Source organism: Dunckerocampus dactyliophorus, chromosome 5 (genome assembly GCF_027744805.1).
Source record: "Dunckerocampus dactyliophorus isolate RoL2022-P2 chromosome 5, RoL_Ddac_1.1, whole genome shotgun sequence".
Lineage (NCBI taxonomy): Eukaryota > Metazoa > Chordata > Actinopteri > Syngnathiformes > Syngnathidae > Dunckerocampus > Dunckerocampus dactyliophorus.
Genome location: NC_072823.1, coordinates 24,201,359 through 24,211,032, shown reverse-complemented (window position 1 = coordinate 24,211,032; position 9,674 = coordinate 24,201,359). Strand labels below are relative to the sequence as shown.

General features: G+C 43.7%; 1 protein-coding gene across 4 annotated transcripts; it reads right to left on the bottom strand.

Moving 5' to 3' along the window:
- Nucleotides 1-2,721: 2,721 nt before the first annotated feature.
- Nucleotides 2,722-8,890, bottom strand: LOC129181628 (calcitonin gene-related peptide-like). 4 transcript variants are annotated; one of them, XM_054777066.1, is made up of 5 exons: nt 8,765-8,890; nt 7,963-8,054; nt 6,657-6,785; nt 4,518-4,707; nt 2,722-3,940 (listed from the first exon to the last, which is right to left on the bottom strand). In XM_054777066.1, exons 2-4 carry the CDS (start codon nt 8,046-8,048, stop codon nt 4,545-4,547), a joined length of 378 nt encoding a protein of 125 aa, XP_054633041.1. In that variant the 5' UTR covers nt 8,049-8,054; nt 8,765-8,890; the 3' UTR covers nt 2,722-3,940; nt 4,518-4,544. The 4 variants fall into 4 exon arrangements, with proteins under 4 accessions (XP_054633041.1, XP_054633042.1, XP_054633039.1 ...); XM_054777067.1 differs by having other exon boundaries at nt 4,518-4,704; XM_054777064.1 differs by lacking the exons at nt 2,722-3,940; nt 4,518-4,707 and adding an exon at nt 4,732-5,433.
- Nucleotides 8,891-9,674: the final 784 nt, after the last annotated feature.

Below are 9,674 nucleotides of genomic sequence, written 5' to 3'. Positions count from 1 at the left end.
TATATGTACCCTTTTGTTGGGATAACAGTCGTTGTAGTATAGTATAGTTTGCTTTAGCAAGTTAGAGCTAAACACCCTGCTGACTGGACTGGACTACAAGACTGGACTACTGCAACGCACTTTACATTGGCCTGAGCCAGACCTCAATTTTGCGTCTGCAGCTGGTCCAGAACGCTGCTGCCCGGTTTTTAACAAACACGCCCAGACGTGAGCACATCACCCCGGTGCTGTCATCACTCCACTGGCTTCCAGTTCGCTTTAGAATCGATTTTAAAATTTTAGTATTTGTTTTTAATGCCATTAACGGCCTTGCTCCGTCGTACCTGTCGGAGCTTTTAACTATCCGCAATCACGGCAGGGCCCTGCGTTCCTCGGGACAGCTTCTGTTGGAAGTCCCACGGGCAAAATACAAACAGTGGGGTGAACGCTGTTTCTCTGTCGCTGCTCCCAGACTGTGGAACAAACTGCCCACTGATATTCGCACCACTACTGAAGTCGGCCTTTTTAAATCGAAATTGAAAACTCATTTATTTAGACAGGCGTTCAACACCGACTAGGGCGGTCTTGTATTTATGTTCATTTTATGCATATTTAGTTCTTGTTGACTCCCATTTTATGTACTTTTAAAGGCTTTTAGCACTCTGCAGCACTGATGCATTTTCTTATAGAGTTTTTACTTTGTGTTCATGTTTTATGTATCGGCTTATTGTAAAGCACTTTGGGAGCCCGTGGGCTATTGTAAAGCGCTGTATAAATAAACTTTGATTGATTGATTGATTGATTGATTGCTGTCCATTGATTGATCGACAGGGAATTCACTTGGAACAGTAAGAAAACAAAAACACTGAGAGGATTTTACGCTGTTTGTGTTGGATATTTACAGATACTGTAGCTATGTGATGTTTATCTTTCTTAATTAATTGGCGTTAGACACCTGGCGGCTATGATGTCATGTTATTTAAATACCTGTGGGCTACTTTCCTACACCCTCCACAGTGTAAACGAAAGCCTCATCAGCATTTATCAGTCTGAACTGTACTATTGGTTGAAATGTGTTTAAACATTTTTGGTCTGAATGCCTTGTGTGAGTTTTATGACTGAAGTCCACAAGTCAGTAATAAAAGTGAATTAATGCTGATGTCTTTCCTCGTTTTTGGTATTTTTCCTCTTCTCCCACTTTTAACAACAAAAGGCATTAATTGTATTTCCAGAAGAACTAAAAACCAAAGGTCTCTGGTTTGGAAATGGCTTTGTGGTGTCAGATTCTGGGAATTGGGTCTGGGTCTTCTTCACTTTTGAGGGGGGGGCTGCTTGTGTCTTGGTTTCTCTTACACAAACCCCCTAATTTTCAGCTGGAGGGGCCCCATGCAGTGCATCTGTGGACCATTAGGACCACTTCCCTCGCTGCCATTGTGGCCTTGTTACATCACTGCTGGGACGCCAGCCCCAAACCAAAACGAGCCACAAAGCAGTCCTCCAGTTCCCCTCCCCACAAAATATCAGAGAAGTCAAAGAAGTTGATATTTTTCCTCCTCAGTCGTCCAGGAAAAGTTTCCATGCGGGTCCTAGTGTGGTTGTGGCAAGTCTCCAGTCAGATAGTAAGATGGGGAGAACAGGAAGATGACGGCCTGAGGGGGGTTAGTGGATAACACATATTTCTTATGCATGAGTAGCTACTATGTATCTTTTAATCATACATCTTATCTAAATTAGCAAGAGATGAACATTGCAGTGTCATTATTATTTCAAGTTATTATTTCATATTTTTGTTATGTTGGAGGCATTACAAAATCACATCTCAGCTTTGAAAGCGATGCTCGCAGTGACAAATATCCTGCCCTCGCTCTGGTGCACTCTCACCATTCATCCATGCTGCTAAATAGGATCAACGATATCCTGTTTTGCAATTTCACCCTTATTGAATGGGCTCATTATGCTCTCTGTGCGCAAACTCCGGCAACACCCTCAATTTGTCAGCCTCAGTTGCCTAGTCTTTTCATCCTGCCGTTAAGTATCAATCAGTGGTTTTGCAAGCCAGCACTACTGTGAATCTGCTTATGTGCTAACAATGGACCTTAACCTTTACTTTTTTTTGTGCATATCATACAATTATTGGCAGCAAAGTTGTATTAAAAAAATAGAAGTAATGTGTACAGAAACTCATCAAACCCATCATCCAATTAATGCAGCCGCTTCTCTCCACCCCAGGACACTGATTGACATCTGATTTGTTCCAATTGTGAAATATTTTTTTCCTATAGGATATAAATAATTTGTTCCAAGTCTACCATAAAACCTTTATGAACTGAACAGTTAATGTTTCCCTTCTCAGAGTCAATAAAACTGTTGTAGATATAGGTACTAATTATATATAATATCTGATGTGCTTGCATAAAATGTTGTATTTGTTGCAGTATCAATGAAATTATGATGCGTAGCTCTGGTTTATGTTATGTGTGGTTAATTGTAGAAATAAAGTACACTGCAGTGGTTAAACAGTGGTTAAACATTATACAGTCATGGAGAAATGTATTAGACCACCGTTGTTTCTTCAGTTTATTGATCCATTGTAATGCCTGGTACAACTAAAGGTACATTTGTTTAGACAAATATAATGATGATAACAAATATAGCTCATGAGAGTTGAATTTAAGAGCTGATATCTAGCAACTTCCATGGTTTTCTTGATAATAACCAAAACCACTTAAGTTCTTACATGAATAGCTATAGCATTGTACTGCCAAAAGCTATTTTTGTTGGGATTGTTATAAGGGTGGTCTAATCATTTTTTCCATTACTGTATGTGCTGGCGGTTATCAGCCAGGAGGTCTTGATGGGAGCACTATTGAAACTTTGAAATTGCTAAAAATGGCACCACCTATTGGATATGTGCGGTAAAAAGCACGTGGTCAACCGTGAGGTTCTGAAAATGTCTCATTTAAGTACATCCAGTTAATTTCCATCATCTGGAGCTCCAAAAGAACAAGTCTCGTTGCAGGTTTGACTGCCTTTTATTCAGCAATTACCCATGCAGTTTGTTTTTTATTTTCTTTTTGGCTATTTCTCAACATATCCCATCATCCCAACAGAGCGTGTGCATGTGTTGTTGTGTGCACACGACCCAAACCATGAATCACTCTGTTCCGGTGGAATTTTAATGATGTCATTTGTCACTTATAATTGATCAACAATGTTTAAAATATGTAAATATACAAATATATTTATGTAGCCTCTCAGAGTGCGGCCGAGCTCGTCGCCCCCTTAAAAACCTGTGAAGAACAACACAAGTACCCCAAACCCGAGTGTATCTAAAATACATTTTAATCTTGCTGAAACTTTGTTATTTTCACAATATTGTTCACAATATTCATCATCCATTATCTCCATTCGCGCTCGGCTCTTCTTCACAGAACTGTACAATCGTGTAAATTGTTCTACATCAAGGCACAAGACAACAGCCGTTGTGGGGGTAGGGGGCAGTCCTGGGGAGGCTGATTTTAAATGGTGGGGGCGGGGTCCCGCTGGCGTTGACATATGATGGTACACGAAAAGGGGACCACAAATGGCGGAGACGAGGGACGGGGCGGAGTTATGTGCTCTGCCAAGGCCAAAGGAGCAAAATGTAAGGAGGTGACCACTTTTGGGTTTTTTTTCTTCTTTTTTCTATGACATTAATGTAAAAAAGAAATGAAGTCATTTGTTTGTGTACAGAAACTAAAGTGCTTTTTTTCAATCTTTTTTACCTGTTTGCCAAAGGCAAAAAGGTTCTCTGACAAGATGGCAACTTTTTTTTGTTTTTATTTTTATTTTTTAACGTAAGAATGCTGTTAAGTGAGTCTATAAAGGGGCAGTTTACTGTTGATTTTCTGCTGCATTTTTTGTTGTTCTTCTTGTGTTTTTTGTCCTTTTTTCGTCCCCGATGTTTTCTTGCTGTGTCAACCTGTGTATGATGCAAAGGAAGAGAGAAAACAAAATGTTACTTGTTTGTCTTTCATCTTTTTCCCCTCAATGTCACCACAGCGAATCAATTGCATGTTTGAGTTGGCTTCATTCAACCGTCCCATTTATATGGGTGTGGGGCCGGTACTGGTCATCTTCGATGGCTGGGTTTTAGGGCCCTGCCATTTGCACAAAATGTACCATTACACCACCAGGGCCCATATGTTGTTATATATTTACAGATATGTTTTTAGACTGTAAACAAAAACGTGAATGGTGTTGTTTGGTGTCTAAGTTGAACAGCATGGACTCGGTGTATTATTTATGGTCAGTTGATTATCAGAATTATCCCAAAAATATGAATGCTGGGTTAATTGGAGACCCTAAATTGTCCATAGGTGTGTATGTGAGCGTTAATGTTTTTTTTGTCTATGCACCCTGTGATTAGCTGGCGACCTGTCCAGGGTGTTCCCCCACTTCTCACCCAAAGTCAGCTGGGATAGGCTCCAGCTCACTTGTGACCCCCAATGAGAACAATTGTGCTAGAAAATGGATGGATTTTTTTTTAATCTTATTACCGTTTTCCCCCGAAGACGTCAGGGCGCTCACATTGCGATGCTTCTCCTCCGCCGGCCGAAGGCTTTGGCGCCGACGTTGGTGGGGACAAAGTTGCTGTTGCCCATCCCCCCCGACCGGCTTAGGAAGTCGGCCAGGCGGTGGGTGACGCAGGTGGCTGTGTTGCAGGCTCGCTTCTGTGCTGTAACGCTGCTTCAGGAGAAGCAGAGTGGCGGTTAAGGTCGCGTATGCAAAACCCATCAAATTTAAAGGAAGCATGTAAAGCTCAGTTGTGTATTGTCTGTTTTTTTATTATTCTTACCTGAGCACACGGCGAACGTCTCAAAGATCTTTTTAAACCCCCCGGTACTCAGTGCCTCTAAAAGCCTATTTAAATCAATTTTATAGCCAGGGCACAGTGTACTGGACTGAATGGTAGCGTGTGCCAGCCGTCTGAATGAAAGTGAGCTAAGACTTTCTGGTAGAAAAATACGTTTATTGAACAAGAAAGATGGCGTCTGGTGAGTGGAGCAGTTATTCGTGTTACGGTGAGGTGTGTGTGCGCTCTGTCTCTTGACAGGGTTTTGCATGTACAGCAAAGAACATCTGATTGTCTGACATGTGGGGGCTCTGCCAAAAAGGGGAGATAGTTTTCTTCACGTGTCAGTCAGGCAGCTCATGCCAACATGCACTTGCCAAAGAGGACTACTGGGAGATAATGACAGGGCAAGGAAGGAGGACAGGTAGGGTTAGATGCTCTCAAACGTCTCGCCGTAGCTTGCATAGCGCTCACTCTCGGGCGCTCTGCGCTTCTTGCCGGGCGTGCCCGCTCCCACGTTGGTGCGAGGGAATGTCTGCAACTTGTGCAGCTCCTGAGACAGTTTGCCCAGCACACAGGTGCTGAGGTTGGAGCAGCGCTTGGTTAGGGGTCTGTCCATGCTGTTGGGGAGGGGACACAGATCACATGCAGAGAACAGGCTCATAGACACGAGGGAAAACAGACATGCAGGAATTAAATTATCCCACCGGAATTCCTGGATTCTTCTGGTCATACAAGTATTACTTCTACGTCAGGGGTGGCCAAACTTTTCCGAACTTCAAGGGAGGACTGATTGAAAGATGCTAAAACCATTCCAATAGTAGGTTAGCATATGCTAAGCTAACTGAACAAAACATTTTACTCTGTGTTACAGTCTAATAATGTATATGATTAATAATCAATTCATTTTTACAATATGCCCAGAGGCCCTGGTTGGTGATGTGGGTTTGATTCTTGACCAGGGCCCCAACACCCAGTCATTGGCGATGTCAAGCACACCATGCGAACAATATGCTGAGGGCCACTAAAAAATTAGCTGCGGGCGGAAAATGGCCCTCACAGGCTGCACGTTGGACACCACTGTTCCTCGTTATAGCCTAATGAAAATAGCCTCCTGGATCTGATGGTGTTTGACTGCTGATGGTGCACTGTACTTGAAATCACCTTCAATATTTTGTCCAATTGTTGACACAAGTGTCGTTTATCAACCTCCTCACTAGAGTGAGCAACTGTACTAATTGGAATGCATGACCCCAAAAAAATCCATAAGCTGTCCAGTGGGATACATTGTGGTTGTCTACAACCATGCATTTCTCATTACATCTACCTTCAGCTTGCCCTTTTTTCCCCATTCCAAACACATGTTAATGTAGGCATTGTCACCGCATGCCAATGTGCTTCGTGGCAAACCATCCAACCTATCTTCTCTCTTGTCATGCCCCCTCCCGCCGTCACCTGTCCCTTCATGCGCTTCCGATCCCACCCGCCAACCTTTTTACATCCACAGACCAAACAGAAACCTGTTGCTTCTTTCTCTCATGCAACTCCGCTTGGCTACCATCATGCACAATTATTCAATGCATGCGCCCCCCCCCCCATTCAACCCCCAATCGTGCATTCATAACAAATCAAACTCATCCATGCGGTTGGTTCTTCATGACGGAGAATTAGAGTGAAATAAATCATGTGTTAGAATGTGAGAAGTTACAGTACCTTTAAAGCCTAACTGATTGCTACCATCATCATTGTTGAAGCACGAAGAGTGGAGCTGTTCATTGTGCCCACCTTGCTTCCATTAGTTAACCCCCACCACTTGCCCCAGCACCCCCATCAGCACATATACCTGTTCCCTTCAGTTGCCTGCTGCTCCTCGGCCGTCATCTGCACAAACTCCTTTACGATGGCGTTGAGTAACCTTCGCGCCTCGTAGTCTGTGAGCCTCACGCGGTCTGACATGGACTCCAAACCCGGTCTGTGGGCAAGGGTGGAGGGCGGGCAGGGGGTGGTATTTTAAAGAAAAGAAAAAAAAGGGGGGAGACACATTCAATCCTTTGCCAGAAGTTAAAAGGTGGTGGTGAAATGGCATGGATGGGAGGGGATCAAGGCGGCGCGGGGTTGGCAGAGGTCACTGGGACGTCACCAGCTTTGAGGGGGATGACGTCTGACTTGGACGGTCGCCCGCCAACGCAGGAAAACAATCTGTACAAAGTGCCTCGTCTCCCTTTCGATATATGAGGCCTCGTATAATATATACAGCAAAAGGCCAATACATTTATCCTCTTTAAAAGGTACACACATTAAGTACACTCTCATGGCATCTGTACAACCACCACTTTTGAGAGGTGTTCATTCAACAGTATGTTTAGTATTGTGCTTGTCAAGGGAGCGGTGTTCCTAATATTTTGACCCTCTTGTCGAGCTAAATAAGCTGACCAAACCATCAGAAACTGTACAATATTAGCATAATTAAAATAATCACATTCATAATAATAATACTGATGGATTATTTCATTAAAATTCAACCAAAATTGCGCATTATTTTTTTGTAAAGGCAACTTTTTTGCTGGATCTCGGTGCAGGTGCACCTAATTAAGTGTCCCTAAAGTCTGGACATATAATATACATACATTATACAAATATGGTTTAATTTCATTCATAATTAATCAAGAAATAAATACATGAATAATACATCAAATGAGCAGTTATTAAAAAAAAATAATCATTGTAAAAATTATAAAGAAAAAGAGTATTCTAAAATTAGTTAAATTTAAAACAATTTTTTTTTAAACAAAAATAAATTTGGTCTTAATTATAAAAATATATGCATTTTTGCCTGTCTTCCCTGTATTTTGAGGCATGCTTAGTGAAATTCACATGAGTGAATTCAGCAGAACATTTCCTTTCCAAAGGACAGTACAGTTACACTAAATTAGCTTTCCTTTATTAATTGCATTATTTTCAATCTGAATGCCTCAAGCAGGAAAATTAAATTAGAGATGAGCAATGGGATCTTGGAACTTGAAATAAGTGGATTAGCATCATGGAATGACATCTCCTTCAACTCGCTGTTTTAATCACACACATTTTAAACACTGTGCATTGATGGTTCCAGTTCTAATAGAAAGTGTCAAAGGTGGAGTGCGTCTCACCTGGCGGGGGCGGCTTGTGAGCAGTACATCTGGCAAATGACCAGGGCGTAGGCAACGAGGAAAGCGGAGATCTTCAACATAACCATGGTCCCCTGCACGGCGAAACAGAAACCCTTGTCAGCTCCTCATCCTTACACGCGCCCCCATCCCCCCCACACACACACACACACCTCCACCGGCGTCACACAACTCAGACACTTTTTTTGTGGCAGCATGCAAGGCAAGAAATCGAAAGAGTGACATTTCCAGAAAGTCCCGAGCTCCTCCGCACAATACCTCTTCTGCTAATGCTCCTCAACATTGTTCTGCCAAAAGCATCCCGCCAGGAGCAGGGGACAGCTTGCTCCTGCAGGTGTGTGTGTGTGGGTACGAGAGAGAGGACATTAGGGTCCTTAGCCTGTGCTCTACATGTTGCTTTTGCACTGGGACCAGAGAGGAACGGGGTGACAGGAATGGTTGAATTGGGGAGGGGGGTTACTCTAAGCTTGCCAACTCCCTGAGGAACCAGTGCATTAGTGTAATGAGCTGCCATTGCCTCTCAGACACACACACACACGCACACACACACACATGCTTCCTTGTGTATATTTTTTCCCTCTCTCTCCTATTCCTGCTTCTTTCTTTTAGCTCCACTTTAATTCCCTAATCCACATTCTTTTGACCGCCTCCTTGGTCTCCACAGTGCAGTCGGGGGTGACCCCAGCGGCCGTCATCCAATCCCATTACCAACACATATCAGCATCATCCTGGTATCAGCGAGTATGCAAACATCTCACAAGTCAGTATGAAAGTCAGCACTCACCTTCAGCGAGAAGCACCCAGCTAAAAAGAAATAAATCTCTAGTGGTGGGACTTTGTCCTAACTTGCGACACTCGTGCTCAATCTTGACTGTTGCGTGCAGCTCCAAGGAAGCGGCCTATATATCCCACCACTCGGATTTGTGCATTGACTGTGTAGGTGTTTAATTATCCGCAGGCAGCCAATGGGGCAGCGCCGGAGTCTGCAGGCGGCCAATGGGACACCTCGGCGGGCCGACGAGGCAGGCGGCTTGGCGCTGACGTCCGTCCCCAGTCACTAAGTGCTCCATTCACAAAATCCACCAGTCAGACCACTTCCCTAATTTGCATTGATGTCACTAATGAAATACGAAGCGGAGCAAAGTGGCGGAACCTTACCCACCCACCCCCACTCCAAATAAAAAGTTACATTGCATTGTATGCTATATCGTAAATGTCAAATCGATAAGGGTCCCCCGCCTGCCCCAGCACTTGCAGGCGGGGCCATCTGCTGGGGAGGGTCACACTACACGATGACGCACTTCATTCATGAGTCGAATTGTGTAGCTCAGTACAGACAACTTATGCAAGCACATAGTTATTGATTCTAATAGAAGAACATGACTCACCACAGTTGCTAAACTTTTACATATCACCTTTAATCACGTCACCATGAGGCACGCGGTGTCTGTTTATTACGAGCGAGTGTGCTGTTTGTGGTCAAACATGAGCGGAGCGTGCTAACCGTGGTGCTCACAACAGCGAGCCATCAGAATCAATTGAGCTAATAGAGTGATAGCGCAGTGGCTGCACTAATGATGGCCGCCGCCCGGGCCTCCGCCCACACACTAAGTAAACGAGTTGTCCTCGGCAGGATCGATCGATGGAAGCCTCCTACAAGACCCGTTTCTCAAAAGCAATTACACAACTCTTTG

What these genes read in the sequence shown, in the direction of transcription:
- LOC129181628 (XM_054777064.1), bottom strand. Translation starts at nt 8,048, where the DNA reads ATGGTTATGTTGAAGATCTCCGCTTTCCTCGTTGCCTACGCCCTGGTC. An exon ending in TCACAAGCCGCCCCCGCCAG is followed by an intron (nt 6,786 to 7,962) that starts GTGAGACGCACT and finishes CCTTGCCCACAG; the next exon opens with ACCGGGTTTGGAGTCCATGT. An exon ending in CAGGCAACTGAAGGGAACAG is followed by an intron (nt 5,434 to 6,656) that starts GTATATGTGCTG and finishes CCTCCCCAACAG; the next exon opens with CATGGACAGACCCCTAACCA.